General features: G+C 48.6%; 1 protein-coding gene across 8 annotated transcripts in view; it reads right to left on the minus strand.

Annotated features, from left to right (window-relative positions):
- Positions 1-3,461: 3,461 nt before the first annotated feature.
- Positions 3,462-21,532, minus strand: part of MRTFB (myocardin related transcription factor B) — a 262,113-nt gene continuing 244,042 nt past the window's right edge. For 7 of the 8 annotated variants that reach the window (XM_032328490.1, XM_032328493.1, XM_032328488.1 and 4 more), the window contains 2 exons: positions 14,253-14,313; positions 10,787-11,970 (listed from right to left, as the gene is read on the minus strand). In XM_032328490.1, the coding sequence (XP_032184381.1) occupies positions 11,438-11,970; positions 14,253-14,313 (594 nt within the window). In that variant the 3' untranslated portion in view covers positions 10,787-11,437. Of the gene's footprint in view, positions 3,986-10,786; positions 11,971-14,252; positions 14,314-21,532 lie in introns of those variants that run through there. The other variant, XM_032328495.1, reaches the window with a different exon arrangement.

The raw sequence follows: 21,532 nt of genomic DNA on the forward strand, positions 1-21,532 counted from the left end.
ATGTTTTTCCATTTCTTTGTGTCTCCCTCAATTTCTTTTAGGAGTGTTCTCTAGTTTTCTGAGCACAGAACCTTTACCTCTTTGGTTTGGTTTATTCCTAGATATTTTATGGTTTAGGGGGTAGTTGTAAATGGGACTAACTCCTTAATTTCTCTTTTTTCTGTCTCATTGTTAGTGTACAGAAATGCAACTGATTTCTGTGCACTGATTTTATATCCTGCCACTTTGCTGAATTCCTGTATGAGTTCTAGCAATTTTGGAGTGGAGTCTTTTAGATTTTCCACAAAGAGTATCATGTCATCTGCAAAGATTGAGAGTCTGCCTTTCTCTTTGCCAATTCAGATGCCTTTTATTTCTTTTTGTTGTCTGATTGGTGAGGCTAGGACTTCTAGTACTATGTTGAATAGCAGTGGTGATAGTGGACATCTCTGCCGTGTTCCTGACCTTAGCAGAAAATCTGTTTTTCCCCATTGAGAATGATATTCACTGTGGGCTTTTTGTATATGGCTTTTATGGTATGGAGCCGTGTTCTCTATGTCCCTACACTGAAGAGTTTGACTCAGGAAAGATGCTGTTCTTTGTCAAGTGCTGTTTTAACATCTATTGCGAGGATCATATGGTTCTCGTCCTTTCTTTTATTTATATTAATTAATTTGCAGCCCAGGAATAAATCCCACTTGGTTGTGGTGAATAATCCTTCTAATGTACCGTTGGATCCTGTTGGCTAGTATCTTGGTGAGAATTTTTGCATCTGTGTTCATCAAGGATATTGGTCTGTTATTCTCCTTTTTGATGGGGCCTTGGTCTGGTTTTGGGATCAAGGTAATGTTGGCCTCATAAAATGAATTTGAGAGTTTTCTTTCCATTTCTGTTTTTTGGAACAGTTTCAGGAGAATAGGAATTAATTCTTCTTTAAATGTTTGGTAGAATTCTCCTGGAAAGCAGTCTGGCCCTGGGGTCTTGTTTGTTGGGAGATTTTTGATGACTGCTTTAATCTCCTTACTGGTTATGGGTCTGTTCAGGTTTTCTATTTCTTCGTGGTTCAGTTTTGGTAGTTTATACACCTCTAGGAATGCATCCATTTCTTCCAGATTGTCACATTTGCTGGCGTATAATTGCTCATAATATGTTCTTATAATTGTTTGTATTTCTTTGGTGTTGGTTGTGATCTCTCCTCTTTAATTCATGATTTTATTAATTTGGGTCCTTTCTCTTTACTTTTTGATAAGTCTGGCCAGGGGTTTATCAATCTTATTACTTCTTTCAAAGAATCAGCTCCTAGTTTCATTGATCTGTTCTGCTGTTCTTTTGGTTTCTATTTTATTGATTTTTGCTCTGATCTTTATTAATTCTCTGCTGAGTTTAGGCTTTATTTGGCAACTTTAGGAGTAAGGTTAGGTTGTGCCATTGAGACCTTTCTTGTTCTTTTGAGAAAGGCTTGTATTGCTATATATTTTCCTCTCAGGACTGCCTTTGCTGTGTCCCACAGATTTTGAACAATTGTGTTTTCAGTTTTTGTTTGTTTCCATGAATTTTTAAAATTCTTCTTTAATTTCCTGGTTGACCCAGTCATTTTTTTGTAGGATGCTCTTTAGCCTCCATGTATTTGAGTTCTTCCCAAATTTCCTCTTGTGATTAAGTTCTAGGTTCAGAGCATTGTGGTCTGAAAATATGCAGGGAATGATCCCAAACGTTTGGTACCAGTTAAGACCTGATTTATGACCCAGGATGTGATCTCTTGTGGAGAATATTCCATGTGCGCTAGAGAAGAATGTGTACTCTGTTGCTATAGAATGGGATGGCTCTGAATTTATCTGTGAAGTCCTTCTGGGCCAGTGCGTCATTCAGAACCCTTGGGAATGTGAAAATATCTTAATGTATGATACTATATGTATGTTGCAGTATTTGGTTTGCTAGTCCTTTGTTTAGGATGTTTGTGTATATATTCCTAACCCGCACCGGTGTGTTTATTTTGTTTTCTTATGTCTTTATTAGGTATTGATGTCAGGATCCTCTCTAATAGAAAGTCAGTAGGAGCTCTCTTTTCTCAAAGAGTTTGTGAAAAATTGCTAATAATTTTTCTTTGAATTTTTGGTAGAATTCATGAGTGAAGCCACTTTGTTGGTAGTTTCTTTTCTTTTCTTTTTTAAAGATTTTATTTATTTGACAGACAGAGATTACAAGTAGGCAGAGAGGCAGTCAGAGAGAGGAGGAAGCAGGCTCCCTGCTGAGCAGAGAGCCCGACACAGGGCTCGATCCCAGGACCCCAGGATCATGACCTGAGCCGAAGGCAGAGGCTTTAACCCACTGAGCCACCCAGGTGCCCCTTGTCAGTAGTTTCTAAAATTAATTCATTTTCTTTACTTGTTGTAGGTCTATTCGAATTTCTGATTTTTTTCCCCGAGTCTGCTTTTGGTAGTTGTGCTTTCTAGGAATTTGTCTGTTTTATCTAAGTTAATTTATTGGCATAGAGTTGTTTATATCATGCCCTTATAACTTACTATTTTTATTTATTTATTAGTATTATTTTTTAAAGATTTTATTTATTTATGTAACAGAGAGAGACACAGTGAGAGAGGGAACATGAGCAGGGTGGGTGGGAGAGGGAGAAGCAGGCTCCCCACTGAGCAGGGAACCCCATGCGGGGCTCGATCCCAGGACCCTGGGATCATGACCTGAGCTGAAGACATGAAACACTTAACTGACAGAGCCACCCAGGGGACCCTAAACAAGTGTTTTCTTACATGAAATAATTCCAACTCACTGAAAAGCATGGGGCAGAAGAAAGAAATCAACTGCCAGTAAGTAATGTTAATGTTGTTCTATATGGCTATAGTTATTAAATAAAACATAGAAAGAAATTAAATGAAACATTCAGTATTAATTGAAGATTACTTTACACCTTCCACAGTCTCATTTTTTTTCTTTTTCCAGAAGTAGCCTGAACCTTGAAATGGACATGTCTTTACCAGCTATATTTTTTTTAATACGTTATATCTTTATATCTAGAAATCCCCACAGTGTTCTTGTTTTAAAAGGTGACTTGAGTTACCCCTGCGTCTTCCTCCACTTTCTTCCCTGAAGCCTTTTGTTTGGAGATTCTTTATGGTGACACATTTGATTTTCTGGTTTAGCGTATTTAGGTAAATGGCTGTGTTTAAAGTTGGCTGAAAGGCGCACGGATTGTCTTCCTTGTTTGCTCTGGATGCGCTAATGTTCATTCCGGCACATGGCGGTCTGGGGCCAAGGGTGCTTCTCCAGGACGTACACCAAAACAGCGGAGTCACAGAGTTTGTCTCTTCAACCTTATTAGGTGTTTTAAAAATTGTCCTGTAACTTTTTAAAGATTTTATTTATTTGTCCACGAGAGAGAGAGGGTGAGCACAAGCGGGGGAGAGCCAGGTGGAGTTCAGAGAAGCAGGCTCCCAGCTGAGCAAGGAGCCTGATGCGGGACTTGATCCCGGGACCCTGGGATCATGACCTGAGCTGAAGGCAGATGCTTAACTGACTGAGCCACCCAGGAGTCCCTGTTCTGTGACTCTTGGGCTTCTAGATGTGCTCAAGGGACTCTTGAAGTCCCAGCCCTGATAGACAATGTTTGGTTGTGAGTGAGTCACTGACTGTGGCCACTGGGGCTCATTTATGTTGTCCTGGTCTTGTAATCCTGGCGGTGGCCGGCTAACCTAGTCAGAGCCCTAGCCTGAATGCCACACACCACTCCCAGGGAATAGCTGCTTTGTAAAAACGTGTGACATGGAGACATGGGAGACCCACAATTGGGGCTGAACCTCATGACGGATGGAAATTCGGTCAGCCACGACTGGTTGAATTGGTAACATATTGGAACGGAGACAAGTGTTGTATGCACTGAGTCTGCAGAAGTGGTCTGGGTTCCGGGGCATCAGAAGCGTGGTCTCGCATCCGGGCTCTGCTTCCTGTGTAATTTCAGGCAAATCATTCCCCTTTCTGTCCTCAGTTGCCACATCTGTAAAATGGGGGCAATAACAGTTCTTAGCTCATAGACTTGTGGTTCAGTGAGGTTGTGTGAAGTGTTTGGCGCAGGGTCTGGGGTCTAATAGCACTGAGTATGTTTCTGTCCTCGGCTGCCTTCCCGTTCGCTGGCGCTGTGTACTAGAGGTGTGGGGAGACGGGTAAGTAGCTTTAGGTTGTAGCACTTTTTTTTTTTTTTTTTTGGTCTCCCTGTTGTGGCTTCTGTGTCTCTTGCGCATGTGATGTCCTGGCCAACCTTCCACGTTGTTTGACAGACATAACTGAAGTAGAGCACATAAAGCTGCTTGTCTCAATGGCGTTGCAGACCTTTTTTAGTGCTTTAAAGTACGTAACAAAACCACTGTGACTGTGCTCTTGGTCGAGCGAACTTCATGGGCACAAAGCTTTGTTTGCCATTCTGCTGAGTGTGGACTTGAGGACCATCCAGCTGCGGGAGAAGAGGCAGAGCAAGGGTCTCAAAGGCCAACACTGGAGTCCCTAATGGGAAGCATTTGACATGCTTAACTACGAACCCAAATACAGGCCCCTCCTCGCTGTCGGTTCACCATCAGGGTCGGACGGGATCCTACTAGCATTTGTGTCTTTTGGATTTTAGATGCTTTTGAGTCTCCTGTATGTGTTGTCCAGGGTGAGTGACCCCCCACCCCCCCGAACCCTACCCCCGGCTGGACCATCATCAATGGTCCCCACCTGCAAGGATCTGGGACACAGTCCTGAGCAACAAGAGGGCCTTCCCAACGTTGGGGAACACCTTTGTTTTTTGTTTAACGACACAGTAGGGGTTTAATTTTAGTACCTTGCCACAGACACTAGCAGAGAAGACGGGCAGGGTTTCAAGATGAGGTTTCTTTCGGAAGTTAAAGCAGGTTCAGACGAACGGCTTGTCAGACTTCTCAGAAGCTCAGCCGTTTGTGGAAGGAGCGGGAGGAAGGGTCATGAGGGACGAGAAACCTCCGAGAGGACTGTGTGGCCACGTTAACGGGTCGGGGACGTGTGGTTCCCATCTGTGCTGGAGTCGGTCTGCCCGGTTCGGTGCCGGTGCGTGATTGCCCCGCGGGCTGGTTCTTGTTCATTTCCCGACGCTGAGTGTGTGGGCGTGTCTGCGTTTACAGCGACGGGAGATTCACCCGGGTTCTAGAGCCAGTGTGCAGTAGGGGCTGTGGAGATGCGGGATGATGCCTGTGTCCAGTGTCTGAAAAGCTTTCCGAGGCTCGGTGTGGCCCAAAGTTAAGAGAATTCTCTACAGGACACTCTGAGGCCTCTCCATTGGGGGGGGGGGGTGTCCTTGCATGCCCGGCTCTCGCCTACTGTGCGGACCTGGTTTTTCAGACTTTGTGCGTGAAGGGGGTCCCACAGCTGAACGCCAGCATCTGTCTGGCCTGTGGCTGGGCGCACGGCAGGGCCACGGCCCCAATTGCTCATGTCTGGCCTCGCCCAGCCTGTTCTCTGTGCCGGGAACGTCCTCTCCGTGTGCACGTGCCGTGTGGGCCGCGCACCTTCCCTAGAGCCCCCTGCTCTGTCCGTGGCCTCTCCTCCGAGGCGGGGCACCTGCCCTGCTCCCTCTGACAGTGTTCTCTGCCCCCCTCGGGGTGGGGACACTGGCTGGTGATGTGTGATGTGATGAGACATTTTAGGCCCTTGGGAACATCACGGACCCACAGATGTGCTAAGGCTGCTGTCTTGGTCCCTCAGCATCACAGAGACCGACCCTGGGGCTGTAGTTAGGTAATTCGTGATCTTTCTGTTCTCCCGGGCTGCGGGTGACACAGACAGCGACACGAAAGCCCTGGCTGCCAATCTGGTTTACTCGTGGCCATTGTATTTCACCAGATTGAGGAGGAAAATAGAATGCTGTTTCCCTCAAAACTGTATCTTCACCACGGGCTTCCACTTTCCTAGATTGAAAATTAAATGCCATTTTAGGAAAAGAAGACCCAATTCTAAAGACCATTTTTATGGTCGATAAAAACACCTCATACAGTTTTTTGAAACCTGGTTCCATTGAAGGACTCTCTGGGCATCTGGGGAACTTTGTTGGTGGCTCGATTGCTACCAAAGTGTGCGTGTTTCCCCTGCACGGCCGTGCTCGCCATGCTCTATCACGCTCCCTTCAGGGCTCCCTTCCCCTTGTAGGAGAACGAACATGACTTTGGTGTCAATCTTGTCATACTCAAGTTCAGCCAGTCCCGGCTTCTCCTTTGTATCCCCCGTTCCTGGCCTTGGGGGAGGCTGGCCCCCTGGATGTGTGAGCCACAGAGCTCGCCTCGGTGAGGCTACTGGTTTTGTGCGTGGCCAGCTCCTGTGGGGCGAGTTCCGAAGGGGGGGGTCTCCTCCGAAACCCCTGCCCACACCCAGCTCCACCGTGGCCCGCCCTGGCCCGTAGGGTGTGGCCCACCATCTGTACAGCAAGAACCGTACGTAGTACATCAAAATGTTTTTTATTTGAGACACAAAAATGCAAAATTGCTGAGATATCAAACGTTTCCTGACCGGCTACAATACTGCCACTATGTACAAAAGATCTGATGAGAAATGTGCACACATATAAAAATACAGTATGCGTTACTATGTACAGTACATGTGCAAATGTATGGCATCCAAACATGATACGGAATTGATTTCAGGGGTGCAAACAGCAAATACAAAGGCATCATGGTTTTCTTTTAAAAAACAACATAAAGGCAATACATGAATGGACCCCCCGATTGCCGTCATTTTTTTGTTCATTAAGCTAGTGCTTTAGTAAGCGGGGCTCTGTAGGTTGGTATCTTTCTCCTTGTTTTCACAAAGTGAGATGCTAAGACGTAATGTGACCATGAAAATAAGAAGAGAAACACCTATCACGCTGTGTTTCGACTGCAAGCAAGAAAAAAGGAAACTAATCTGCACTTAGGAAGAAACTGTATTACTACTAAATATGTATTATTCTTAAACCAACAAAACAAATCTATACTATTTTACATGAAAACAATAGAGAAATATCTACACCTTTATGAAAATTATAACCTTAAATGGATTAATACCTTTTTGGGACTGACTGTTGAGATATTGTTAGTCTCAAATTTTAAATAAAAAGTGCCTTCTTTTGGCAAATACTTGGCAATGCCTTTGGTTCCTTTAAAGCAAGTTTGCATTACTATTGGTTACTTGAGGTTAAGTACTTTTGGTAGATACTAAACCCTTTCCTCAATGCTCCCTCCTCCGCGGTCAGCCAGTTTCCTTACAGCATAACGTAGAGAGGTAATGGTGAACGGGTCTCGGTGATTCTATGAACTTGGTTAAAGCTTTGTCTTAGTGGTTGGCACAAAGCTCTTTTGAACATGACAAGCTGCGTGGATTATCGCCAAGGACCTATTCTGATTCCAGAGAGCACCTTTGGTCTGAGATGGCCATCCCGTTGTCCGGGAGCGGTGACACTGCCTGGCCGCGGCTCGCGGAGCACAGCGATGTGTTGGTGCGGCAGGGGAAGCGCTCTGTGTAAACACGTGCCGCTCTGGGCCGTCCTGGCCTCGCACCGGAGATCGGAGATCGCAGGGAGAGAGGCTCCGCGGGGCTGCCGGCGCTCCCCGGATCCGGCAAGGGAAGAGGGAGCGGGGGGTGGGGGGTGGCACGCACGGCCTCCCTGTGGTCCTGCAGACAGAGTCACTTCACCAAGAGAACAGGTGGCCCGGACAGGCGTGCATGGGAGCGGGGCTGGAGACAGGGCGAAGAACGGCCGCGTCTTGTTACTTTCCAGTTGTGACCGCAGCGCTCGGCGGAAGAGCCAGGACACGGTAGGAGGCTCTGCAAACACAGACCTGCCCTGCTCAGCTCTGCTCCCCGACGGAGCGGCCCTTCCAGTTAACGTGCTTGGATCCCCTGGGCTCATTCCGTGGCCTCCAGGGCAGTGGACAGTGCGATGTTCTGCTGTGTTGCAGGGGGTCAGGGAGACGCGTGTGTGCGGAGAGGGTGACAGAACAGGGAGGGTTGTGTGTGGACCTGGAGAAGCGGGCTGCCCCTCTCAAGTGACTGCCGGCAAGAGCCTGAAGGGGTTTCGGGGGCTGTGCCGGCCAGAGCGCCTTTGCCCTGCACTTCTCTTGGGCCCCGCATGTTTGTGGACATGAGAGGGGCTGTCCCATCGCTTGTGGGGACAGTTGCTGGGCCAGCTGCTGCGGCTGGTTTCAGCCTGGGAATTAGGAACGGGCGCTTTAGAAAGTGGGGTGACCTGGAATGATCGGGGGCGGGGGGAGGGCAGAGGAAGCCTGAGTCCACTCTGGTGAGCAGAGGGGGGGACAGGCTGCCGACCCACCACTCGGGGCTGCTGACCGCACAGTTCCGGGGTGCTAGCGGATGACCGTGACTTTGCTTTCAGCGGGCAGCAGCCTGGGGGCCGCTGCAGACTGCCTCCCGAAATCGCACTTCCTAAAGTGTCAGTTACACGGATCACAGAACCGGGTTTTTTAAAAAGGAAACTTAAATAAGACCTCTCTAGTATTATAAAAATAGTCCTATAAAACACAGAGTATCTGAGCAAGAAATCCCACGAATTGAGAATATATCTATGTACAAATATGTGGCAAGTACTGTACAGTAGATTGCACAATTCTGGAAGAACGCTAGTGAACCCCCAGCAACATGCCCGGAGGGGCTCCCTGGACGCGCGCTGCTGAAATGTACACAGTAGCCCCCGGCCCCTAGACTCGCAAAGCCCAGGGCAGCTCTGGGGCGACTTGCTCTTCCTCCCGGCCCGGAGGACAGGAGCTGTCACCTGCATACCCTGGAGAGGCAAGCTCCATGCGACGGTGTTTCCGGAATATTCGGAGAGGTCAGACTGGATGGGAGAGAGCACATGTCCAGGAGCTGGTTGTTTCCTTGGCAACGGGACATTGTGCAAGACGATGGGCCACACCCCCACGTCTACACCACACGCGAGCGTCCTGGCTGCCCTGCCCTGTGCTTTGACGGCCGTGACAACGCAGACAGTCCGGTCAGAGGGGCCTCGAGGACAGCACGGTCTTTGGTCACGTCACCTGCTGCACGTCTCACCTTGAACACAGCGGCCCGTGCCCCGCAGGCCGGCCGCCCACGCCAGGATGGGAGGGCCCGGCGGAATGGTGCCGGCGGGGGCTGGTGGAGTTCGGGTCGGCAGGCTCCTCGCCGTCCCTGTCAAGGAAGCCCCGGCCGTAAGGGTCTGGACGCACACGTGAAGGAACTCCCAGTCCAGAGCAAGCAGGCTGGCGGGGCGGCGCTGTCTGCGCTCCAGTGGGTTTCTGGAGAGCACCCTTCCCGTGGCATGTCTCCGGCCTTAGTTTGAAAAAGCAGCGGGGGAGCTGAGGGCTGGAAAGCATCTCAGGCACCACTCAAGATGGTGAAAATAGCAAGAGTCCACGGCGCTAGCTGGTCACTTGCCTCCCACAGTCCCACTGGTATCTGGGGTGCACTTGAGAAGCCACTGAAATCTGAGTGAAGATGAAGCCCAGAGTCCACGTGCGGAGCAGGTGAGCCCCAGACAAAACCCACGGCCAGGACCACCCCCAGTCAAGTACCTGCCCCAGTAGGCAGCCGGTCCCCGGACGCAGGCCCTTCTGGAAGGGATGCACTGGGGCCGTGCGTCCCCCCGGGGTGACATTCTCTTGGGCTTGCTCCCACGGCGGCGTCCTGCTGACCCAGGCTACTGGACTCCAGGCGCTGGATTCCCAGTTTCTGAGCATTGAAACTGCTCCGTCAGACCACACCGAGCGTAACCGCTTCTGCCCCGAACGCTTCAGACGTCTCTCAGGTTGGGAAGTGCCAGTTAACGGAGGGCTCCTGTGTTCCGGCCGAATCCTGGAAAAGCAAACTTTCCTCCCGTGGAGGATCTACAAACCGAAATCAGATCGGCGCTCAGGCAAAGCGCAGACCCAGCCGTGATGTGTGTGTGGATTCTCTCCAAGCAGAGGGTCAGGTTGGATCGGGCACGTCACCGTGGGGACATCACCATTTAAGGACGCAGAGAAAGCAACGTGGCCCTTGGGTTTACAGAACGTGAGGTGCAGACCATGGTGAGATTATTCAACAAACACCTTTACACTTTTTTTGGTAGATTTCAGGGTTTTTTTTGTTTTTTTCTGAAAAGTTATTTACATTTTGTCCTAACCTTAAATGACTAGCTTGAGATAATTCTGGAAGTCCTGTGATAGTTGGCATTTTAGAAAATTCTTAAGGAACTACTCAGCAAATGGGTGATAACTTCTTTTCTATATGAAACAATGACTAGTAAAACCTCCAGTTTTTCCCTCTTCGGCTTGAGAACCTAGTGAGAGCTCGGGAATGACATCCAGTTACTCGCCTGAAGGATGCCGTCAGGGAAAACGGCAGAGAAGAGGTGGTCAGAGCTGGGCCCGCAGCCAGCCTGCCCAGATTCCGGCCCGGGACCCCCGCGGGAACACTCGGGGCCCCCGGCACACTTCTCCTCGGCCCTCTCTTTGTAACTCAACAGCTCAGAAGGATATTTTACAACGAGCCTTACTTGTTCTGTGAGATGGGTCTGGTTACCTGAAAATCAGTCAGCACTTCTTTAAATATGGAAATACACATGGCTCAGGGACTCTAGAAACAGTCAAGTTATTAAAACAAGTAGGAGCGCTGGCTACCAATTCCTTACCCCAATGTAGGCTGTACAAATCACAACGTCAGGGTGGACATACAAATGTCTCATATACACATTAAAACCCACCTACTGAACCCCGAGGGTTGCTAATAGAATTTTCAGTGTTATCCGCACACAAGGACTTTGTACAGTGGATGGTTTAGGACCGTGTTTTGGAGACGTCGTCTGATGATGGTGGAGGATCTCGCACTTGAACTGAAACCTGGAAGCTACGGTTAAGATTCCCCAAATCACAAAACGACGACACAGATAAACGATGTTGGTTTCCGAACGGAAGCAGAAGTCCGCAGTGGCCGCTGTCTGGGAACGGGCGGGCGCCCTCCCCGGCCTCTGCCGCCCGCAGCCCGGCTCCGGTCGTGGCTGGGACGGGCCGCATGCAGGGGCCGCTGTCCCCTCGTTGGAGGGGAGCTGTCTGCCTTGAGCGTCGGGTCTGAAGGTGACCGCAGAGGCGTAAATGTAGTTCATGGACGGCCAGAGAATCCTCGTGTCGCTCTCCTGCACACGTCCCTCTTCTGGATGTCTTTATTCGTTCTCTGCCGAAGTCTGGAGAAACAGGTGGGTCTTCTGTAACCCGTGACTTTTCAGAAGGCCCTGTGCTGTTAAGTTGGAGAAATTCACAGCTGGGTGCCGTGAAATGTGTTCGCACTCGGTTTCCAGGCTGTGACCATCTATCCGTTCTTCCCGTGACAACATATTGTAATGCAACAGCGCAACTCTGAATCTGTCTCTAAAAACTGACCTTGGAGAATGATCTTCATCTTCTGAAACGACATAGGCTCGAACGAGAAGTCGGCGATGTTAGTCCCACGGCAACGGCAGGTCCTGTGGATCTAGAAAGTCAGCGGAGAACATGCTGGGGGTGGTCGTGCTGAGGGGAGTGAGCCCTGACGTGTTAGGCATCGTGATGTCCAGCCACTCCATGTTGTCCAAGTTCGAGTCCGAAAGGTCCAGTGACAGACAGGGGGTACTGGCGGCAAACTGGGCCTCGGAAGTCTCCATGGGGGAGTGTGAGTGGTCCAGCACACCCGAGTGACTCAGCAGATCGTTCTGGAGGTCCTCGATCAGAGAGAAGGGCTCTCTGTCCTCACTGCTGCTCGGCAGTGGGGCCATTTCGTTGGCCGGAGGTAAAGTTCCATCTAAGAACGCTTCCAGCTGGTTCTCCAAGCTGGCGGACAAACTGCTCATGGGTTCTAAGGAGATGGGTGGCGCCATCTGGACTTGGGGTGGTGGCCGGGACACCACTGTGTTGACCGGCATGGTGGTGATGCTGGCTGTCACCGGTCTCATTTTGGAGATGGGCGACGGCTCTTCTTTTATAGGGAGGGAGATCTCTGTGCAAAACAATTGAAGGGATCAGTAAGTAACGATTCAGTGCTCTTTAAACATTTCTGTCACGTACCAGGAGAGTAGTTTCACTACCGGGCAAGGACTCAGACACCGTCCACCATGGGGGTAGGATGACGGCGGTGCTACTCGTCAGCTATGGTCCTTGGTGACCTAGCGGAGGGTGACTCATTTGAGTTAAATGGACACTGAAATTTATAACATTCTGATACACTTTCTCTCCCTTTCAGTAAGCGTGATAAGCATCACAGGCAGGAGTCGATGGCTTTATTATTTTGATTATTTGATCTCTGGGTCCTTGTTCTGCACTATTTCAGGCTTTAGACACGGAACCATGGATCTGCCATGACTGTGGTCGCCACCCTTAAAGTCAAAGTGGGTGTCCCATCTGTGCAGACGCGAAATGCATTCGGAGACCACGGCAGATCTAATTAGTCTTTTTCCTGTTATCGTGACAGCTGAACCGCATGTCCTGTCAGCCACATACGTTCTGCAGGAAGTTCTACAGAAACGATGCTGTCTTGTTTTCCTCCCAAATTAAAGCTAACACACCACTCCTCTGACCTTGACCTTATTTTTCTGACCTGTTCGCTTGTTTTCTGAGTTTACCTAAAATCTTGATGCTCTGGCAGATGTCTTAGTGAGCACTACTGATGCGTTCTTGCGGGATCAGGTGCAAAGGGAATGCGCCACCATCTGCTCTGGATTCCAGCTTTCATTTAGATACACATATTTGAATATTTTTTACTTTCTAGTGGGTATCTGGTTTCATTTCTGTGCATACACGGGAGGAGAAATGGATTTGCTAAGAGCTGTGGGAACTCTGACTGGGACGCAGGAGGACGTGATGGAGCTCACACGCCCATGCCGTCGCATGCGTTGTCGACCGTGTGGACTCATGTGCTGACTCCCTGCGCGTGTCCTGTGTACGTCTGTTGTGTGTCCTTTCCTGCGGGCAGCTCTAGAACCGTGCTGAAAGCTGACAGTGCTAGGTAACCTGCCTCAGAATCAATTCTTTACATTTCTGTTTTCATTATCACTGGCCTTCATTCACAGTAAGATAATGTCCTCAATGGATACTTTGCCATTAAAAAAAAAAAGTCCTGGGGTGCCCGGGTGGCTCAGTGGGTTAAAGCCTCTGCCTTCAGCTCAGGTCATGATCCCAGGGTCCTGGGATTGAGCCCCACATCGGGCTCTCTGCTAGGCAGAGAGCCTGCTTCCCTTCCTCTGTGTGTGTGTGTGCCTTTTTGCCTACTTGTGATCTTTATCAAATAAATGAATTAAAAAAAAAAAGTCCTTGTAGAAAATAACTCATTTGATGATGTCATCACATTTTCATTTCTAAGTTTGGGCTGTAAAAATTACTCCGCTTAATCATTTAGAAAGTCTTTGGAAAAATGCATTTTAAAAAAAAACCCAAACCTTAAGATCAGGCCGTGAAACAATTATTTATTTCCAGAGCATAAATATATCATATTTTGTAAGGCCAATGTAGTTCTTAGAAAAAAGAACTGCTCATGTAGAGCTATAGTTAAGCATCAAGAATTTCTTGTCTTCAAAACCAAAATAGTACCTGCTATGAATGGAGAAATTTTTACCACTGTTTAGAAAGCAGAATAAAACTCCTTTCATCAAGGTGATGTAAGAATCCTTTATTCTAAAACAGTGTTTCCAATTTTAAAATACTGATTTTTATACCTATTTTGAAAGATACATTTGCTGAGGTAGAGATAGCCTTGACTTTGTGAATGTGTGTCTGTGTGGTTCATACCTTTATCCCTTTCTAAGATGATATAAAGTTATAAAGTCCAAGATTTTCAATTATATGTAGAAGGTGCGTTAAAATTGCCTTTAAATTTTCACCAAGATACTAAGGGCCTGTGCGACGTCACGTGGTTGTTACGACGTTGGTGTGTACAACAGAGTGGTCTCGTCCCCACCCCCACGGTCATCTACATATGGGACAGGTTTTGAAGTTTTCAACGAGGAATTTAAATGGGGCTCTATATGGCTGTTTTGAGACAGTCCATTCTCAGCAGGCATAGATCTATGGATAAAATCTAACACGATGTTATTGTTTTAAGCTGAAAGAGTAACTTTTCCTCCATTTATAAGTTGTTTTAATGTCCTAATTGAAAACAGTAAACTTGGTTGGGATTAGAATACATTTTTCACTACTCCAAGATAGGCTGTGAGCTCTACAGGAAAACGTTCAGAAACTTGTCATAAAAGGCTACTCGGATGGGGTCTGATGTGATTTGTGACCTACCTCCACTCTTGATGAGGATATCAAAGAGGTCGTCCATCTGCTGACTGTGTGCGTTGGAAATCTACAACAAAGGAGAACAGAAATCAGCCTTCTTTCCTACAGACACAGAAGCACTCTCCAATCGGGAGCTCTAAGCGACCTTACGAATCTATCACTTGATAATTTCGAGAACACGGAGGTCACTGGAGACATGAAGCCATTTACCCAGTGTGTCACAGCTGATGAGCAGCTAAGAGCAGGAACAGGGCTGATACCTACATCAGCCGACCTATACACATCCCTTAGTTTTTACCACTGCATTGAGAGGCCGCTACTACTTGCTTCTAAAAATACTTGATTCACTTCCATTTATGTAAAAATAGAAGGTAAGCATAAACTGCACTTACAGAGGGCACAGGCCAAGTTTTGACATCTGTGTATCCCCATAATGCTGTCAACACAGTCGAATTAGCCAGCATACCCGTGCCCTGCAAGTTTCCTCAGTGGCCTTTTGTAATAGTCCCATCTTCCCCATGCAACCCAGTGACTGCTTTTTCTGCTTATAGATGAGTTTAGTTCACATTTTCTGGAGTTTTATAGCAATGAATCTTCACAGTGGAAGTGTTTTTGGTAGTGGATGAGGCTTCTTTCATTGAACATAATAATTCTGAGCTTTCTCCACGCTGGAGAGGATGCCTTAGGAATATTTTTATTGCCCAGGAGGTTTGTTTTGGTTGTTTCCATTTTTTGGCTGTTATAAGTTCAGCTGCTGTGGCATTTGTGTATAAATTTCTGCGCTGGGTAAGCACCGAGGAGGGGCATGCTGGAATCCTAGGGGAGTTACGGTGTTTACTTTGCCAAGCAGCCATTTCTTAAAAAGTTATGTTTTTCCGTTTCCACCAGCAGTGTCTGGTCTTTCTGGTCATTCCACATCCTTGTCAACACTGGGTATGGTCAGTCGTTTCAATTTTAGGCATCTCATAGGTGTGTAGGGGTATGGCGTTGTGGTTTCAATGTGCATTTTCCTAATGACTCATAATGTAGAGGATCTGGTCACGTGCTTGCTGGCCATCCATGTATCTTTTTTTGGTGAAACGGCTGCTCTAATCACTTGCCTCTTCCAGACTTCTTCGGTTTACTGTTTGCATGGTGTATCTTTTTCTGATTATTTACTTTGAACCTGTGTCTTTGTATTTCAAGTATGTCTCTTCAAACCCGGAAACGGACTCTTAGCTATAGAGAACAGATGAATGGGTACCAGAAGAGGGGTGGGTGGTGGGGGGGCTGGGGGGATTAGGGGGTGCACTTGTCATAAGCAGAGAGGTGTATGGAGGTGCTGAGTCCCTCCGTTGTGCACCTGAAACTAATACTACATTGCATATTAAGTGGAATGTAAATAAAAACATAAAAAATAAAAATTTTATCAACTAGGGCACCTGGGTGACTTAGTCGGTTAAGTGCCTGCCTTCGGCTCAGATCATGATCTCAGGGTCCTGGGATCGAGCCCCATGTCAGGCTCCCTGCTCAGTGGTGAGTTTGTTTCTCCCTCTCCCTCTGTGATGGCTTCCGCGCACTCTCCAATAAATAAATAAAAATCTTTAAAAATTTGTATCAATGAAAAAAAAAAGGATCTCTCTTATAGGTGCATGTATGTGTTCCCTATTGTATTACACATTACTCTAAGCAGTTTAGTGGCTTAAAATGCTAAAGTTATTATCTCAGTTTCTGTGGGTCAGGAATTTAGCAAGAGTTTAGATGAGTAGTTCTGGCTTGGGGTCTTTCATGGGTCAAGATGTTGGCCAGGCTCCGGCCATCTTCAGGGGAGAATGTGCTTACAAAGATGGCTCACTCTACGATGGCCATTCGGTCCTGGGGATCGACGGGAGGCCTTCGTTCCCCTTCACCTGGGCCTGTCCAGAGCGCTGCAGGAGGGACTTGCCTTTTCTGAACTAGCATCAGAAGTCCAGCACCATCACTTCGGCCAGTTCGGTCATAAGCGAGTCACTGAGTCCAGGCCCAGGGAAGGATGTCAAAGAAATACCAGACAGCTTAAGATGTAGTTAGTTGGGTCTGTTTTTAGTTGTTCTGATAATTTCTGCATTTTAAAAAAATTTTATTTATTAATTTAATTTATTTATTTGACAGAGATCACAAGTAGGCAGAGAGGCAGAGTCGGGGAGGGGGGAAGCAGGCTCCCCGCTGAGCAGAAAGCCTGATCGGGGCTCGATCCCAGGACCCTGAGATCATGACCTGAGCTGACGGCAGAGGCTTTAACCCACTGAGCCACCCAGGTGCCCCAATCTTTCTATTTTATAAAAGCTGTACTTCAGTTGTTGCTGTAGGCATACAGTAAACATCCGTAGTTCTTCACAGATTATTTCATGTTGTACTGTTGTATATAAAATATAAAATCCCTGAAAACGTAAAGATCCACTTCCTCTGAAATTTCATTAGTTATTTTATTTTTTACGGTATAGGTTTTTTGGTGATGAATTCTTATGTTTCCTTTACCTGAAAATATCTTTAGTTCATTTTCATTCTTAAAGGACATTTTTTACTTGATGGAGAATATTCCGGTTTGACAGTCTGTTCTTCCCCTCTAAGAGTTTCTAGAGATCTTGTTCCACTGTTTTCTGATTCTGGTAGTTTCTGATGAAAAGTCAATCATAAAACAAATTGTTGTTACCCTGTGTGCACTGTGTTTCGTTTCATGCTGTCAAGATCTGCTCTTTAATTCGGCGGTCAGTAATTTGACTATGGTAGGACCAGGCCTTCTGTTTGTCCTGGTTGGTGTTCACTGAGCATCTCCCAGTGATAAACGTGTCTGCATCACACTGGTGAAAATCTGACCTTCATTACAGCATTTTATCTGCCTCATTCTCTTCTCAGATTCCTCTCGTGCCATCTTAGCCTGTCTGACATTCTGGGCTCCTTAAAAACATTTTAGTTCTTTAGACTGGATAAATTCTATTGGTTTATCTTCAAGTTCACTGACTAAATTTTACCTTTTACCTACCTACAGCCTTTTTACCTTTTTCACTGTCCTCTCCGTTCTGTGAAGACCATCCATAATTTTTTTCATTTTACTTTTTCCATTTCATTAAAAAATCATTTCTATATTTGCTAGTTTTCATTCATTATGAATATATTTTCCTTTACCTCACTGATTGTTAGTTGTTTTAAAGTCCTTATCTGCAAGTCCTAACATCTGGATTAGCTGGTCTTAGTTGACTGCCTTTTGCCCTTGAGAGAGGACTGCATTTTCTTATTTGCACACTGCACGTTATGAATGCCTGTTTTGGATATCAAATTGTGAAGCCTCTGTATTCTGTTATTTTTCTCACATGAGTGGCTTGTTTTTTTTTAATATTTTATTTATTTGATAGAGACATGGAGAGAGAGGGAACACAGGCGGGGGGAGTGGGAGAGGGAGAAGCAGGCTTCCTGCGGAGCAGAGAGCCCGATGCAGCATCAACCCTAGGACCCCAGGACCATAACCTGAGCAGAAGGCGGACGCTTAAGGCCTGAGCCACCCGGGCGCCCTGAGTGGTTTCTTGTGTGTCATCAGGCACTTAATGACCTTTCAAAATGTTTTTTGGGTAGAAGTTCCAATCACAGCTTACATCTTTTATCTGTAGCTCAGCTTCCAGGACCACAGAGTGCCTGTGTGGCTGAGGGGTCTGCTGGAGGTGTGGGCAGACAATTTGGGGATCTCCCCTCTAGTTCTTCCCCTCTTAGGTTGATCTCAACTCGGCTCTCTGACTTCCCGGGGCATAAAAGCTCTGGTTTTTCTGCCAGTAACCTCACCACTTAGCTTGACCCCAGAGTAAAAGCAGCAGAAGAGCGAAGTGACGCTCTCTCGCCCTCCCCTGCGCGGACTCCTCACCAGACTGTGACCGCATCGGATCCCTCTCCAGGGCCTCCATGTTCCTGCTTTTTGTCTTAGGACCAGGCTGTACAGCTGATAGCGCTGGTAGGTTCCTTCGCCAGCAGTGGAACTGGAAGTCTGAGTAAACGTATTTGAAAAACCTGGAGTTTGATGTGCAGAGCTATATAGAGACGACCAGCCCCGGATGGAGAGCGGGGCTCCCTCCGCCTACAAGCACGAACCAGAGATTAAAGTGACGTCATTGTTCTCTGGTGTGCTCCATGTTATAGACTGAGAAGTTCTGAGAACCAGGTTAGGAAGGAGGAGTGCTACCTTTTGTTTCTCTAAAAATGCCAGTTTAAGGGGCACCTGGGTGGCTCAGTCGTTAAGTGTCTGCCTTTGGCTCTGGGCATGATCCCAGGGTCCTGGGATCGAGTCCTGCATCAGGCCCCCTGGTCCAGCACCACTGGTTCTCCCATCCTTCGTGTACGTGTTTCCAACTCTTCCTGAAATTTGGTTTTTCCCTCACAGAGAAGGGCCCCTGCAGAGGACGGACCCGAAGAAACCTTTCGCGACGACCCCAGTGCCGCTCCCTTGGCCCGAAGCACAAGGCAAGCGCCCCCGCCCTCAGGGAGGCACCCCCCGCCCCCTGCCGAGCACCCCTGCACGCCCTGGGCAAGGGCACCAGACCGGACACGCACTGCGGCTGCTCCCTGAGGCCAGCAGGTGGGTCAGCGAGACACTCCCCGGCTGAGGGTCCGGCCTGGCCGGGGCCTGCTGCAGAGAGTGTCGACAGCTCTTGGCACACAAGCCATCGGGCCACACCGAGTCCCCCGCCGAGAACGTGGGAGCTCGGGCACCGGCACAGCTGGGCTGACGGCCCCGTTTGCTGCGGGCGCCGAACGTTCTTCCTGGGACGGCTCGAGTATGTCCTCTGCTCGCAGGGCCCCCAGAGTGCCGTGATGCCCACCCGCGGCAGCCTCGGTGAGGCGGGGGTTCCTTCCTGAAAGTGCCCGTGCTCGGTTTAGATGGGCAGGGAGACCAGGAGAGAGGCTCAGGGTGGGGTGGGACAAGGTTCCCGTTGCTGGGCGCCCGCCACAGGCCAGGCAGGAGCTCTGTTCCCATCTGAGAATGGGGAGCCCCAAGGTGGGCTCGGGGGACAGGCAGGCATCTTGCGCACACGGTGAAGTCAGGAGGACCCCAGGCCTGTCCGCTTCCAAGGGCCTTTGCTCAACATGCTAGCAAAGCTGCCCGCCAGAGCGGAGAGGGCTGCGGACAAGAGTGAGGCGAGGCCGGGCGAGGCGGGGGCTGAGCACTCTTGACGTCCAGCCAGGGCCAAGGTCGTTTCATGCCACCCTGACAAATATGGAGACCTTAGAACAGAGGGACCTGCAGAGGACTTCTGGGAAGATGGTGGTTTGTCCCACGGAAACACCTAGGTAACAGCCACGTGGGTGCAACTAAGACGGCGGGCACAACAGCCTTCCCACGGTGGGCGGCAGACAGGAGGACACACGGGAGAGAGCCGGGAGGCCGAGACGCAGGAGGGACGGTGAGACCAGCTGCAGATGAGGGACACCACAAGCATGAGAAGGGAGAGGACCCTCCATCAGGCACTCCAGCCCCAGGGGAGCTGCACTGGGAAGATTTGGAAGCCAGTGGGGCTTAGCTCAGGGAGCGCCAGATGGCCATAGGAAACGGAGCCCCCACCCTTAAAGACCCTGCCAGACAACCCACTGCGATACAGCCTAGAAGCAGCAGTTTGAAAAGCACCTGGCATGTAAGGGAAGACTGACTGCCTGATCTCAGAACCTGTGCTGGGGAGGAAGTGATCTTTGGGAGACTTCAGCAAGGGCAAAAGAGCCGGGGGTGGGGTGGCGCCGTTCCTCCTCTGCCTGAGCCTGGACCCCTGACACTTGCAGGCACCAGGGCAAACACCCTCACCTGCCTTGCGAACACCACCCCCTGCTCCGCACTCTCCTGGGCGCACACACCCTGCCACCTGCCCCGGGCAGAGAGGACAGTAACGAATTCTATTGCAGCCTCAGCAGGAAGCAGGGGCAGGCCTCTGATCGGACAGCTGACCCACCAACCTCTGACCGGACAGCTGACCCACCAAGGAAAGGCTCTTGGAGACAAGGCAGGGAGAGTGCCCTGCGGGTTGGTCCAACCACAGCCCTGGCAAGTGGGCTGAGGGCAGGAATCTGGTTTCCTCCAACTACAAGCCCAAGGCTGCCCTGGTCTGGTCCCTTAACAGCCCAGAGATCAAACCCTGCCACAACAGGCAAAGTGGGCCGCTGCAGCCGCCCGGACTGCAGGCAAACACGGCTCAGCCACCGCAGTAGGGTGCACGCAACACACGTCAGAGCCCCCCCACCAGCAGCTACTGCTGGGGAACAGGCACGGGGCACTACGGACCTCCCCCTCCCGAGGCCACTGCTCTTAAGTGCAGGAGACGGAGCTGACTTTCCTAGTACACAAAACAACCCGAGATGGAGACGGGAATGCATCCCCACATGTAAGAAAGAACCGAAAATGACCTATTCAATAAATGAAATTAAAAAGCTACAAGAGGGAATCGATCATAGAGCAGAGGAAGCAGAGACCGGATGAGGCAGCCGGAAGACAGTAACGGAGAGCAGCCGCGCTGGACAACAAAAGCAGCAGCAGTGAGAACAGGGTAAGGGAACTCTGCGACGCGTTACGAGGACCCCAGAAGGAGAGGAGAGAGAAAAGGGGGCACACGATTTATCTGAAGAAGTAAGTAACCGGGGGAAGGAAGCAGGCCCGTGTAGACCACACCGAGTAAACGGCTGTATGCCAAGGGAACTCCATGTGACTCTCCCCTCATTTGTCGGCATAAACTTGCAGCGCGGAAGGGAGTGGTATGATATATTCCAAGTGCTAAAAGGAAAAAACTGCCAAAAATACTCACCCAGCAAGGATATCATTCAGAGAATTAGAAGGAGAGAAAAAGAGTTTCCCAAACAAAACATAAAGGACTTCATCACCACTAAACCAGCTCCACAAGAAACATTAGGGGATTTCTTTGGAAAGAAAAGGCCATCATGAGGAGGAAGAAAATTAGGAAAGGAAAAAATTTCACAGGTAAATACAAACATAATGAAACTAGATTAATCCTATAAAACCCAGTGTGAAGGTTAAAGTACAAAAGCAGTAAAATCAATTATACCTATAACAGGGGAATGGCCAAAAAAAAAAAGGATGTGAAAGTATGACATCATGTACATAAAATGTGCAAGGGGAGGTGTAAAAATGTAGTGCTTTCAGAATGGACGCACACTGAAATGACCATCAACTTAATACATATTTGCTATATGCACAGGATGTTATCTCTCATCCTAATGGTAACCACAAATCAAAAATTGGTAATAGATACGCAAAAAAGAAAGAAAAAGGAATCAAGCAGATC

The sequence above is a fragment of the Mustela erminea genome, chromosome 20, assembly GCF_009829155.1.
Source record: "Mustela erminea isolate mMusErm1 chromosome 20, mMusErm1.Pri, whole genome shotgun sequence".
Taxonomy (NCBI): Eukaryota; Metazoa; Chordata; class Mammalia; order Carnivora; family Mustelidae; genus Mustela; species Mustela erminea.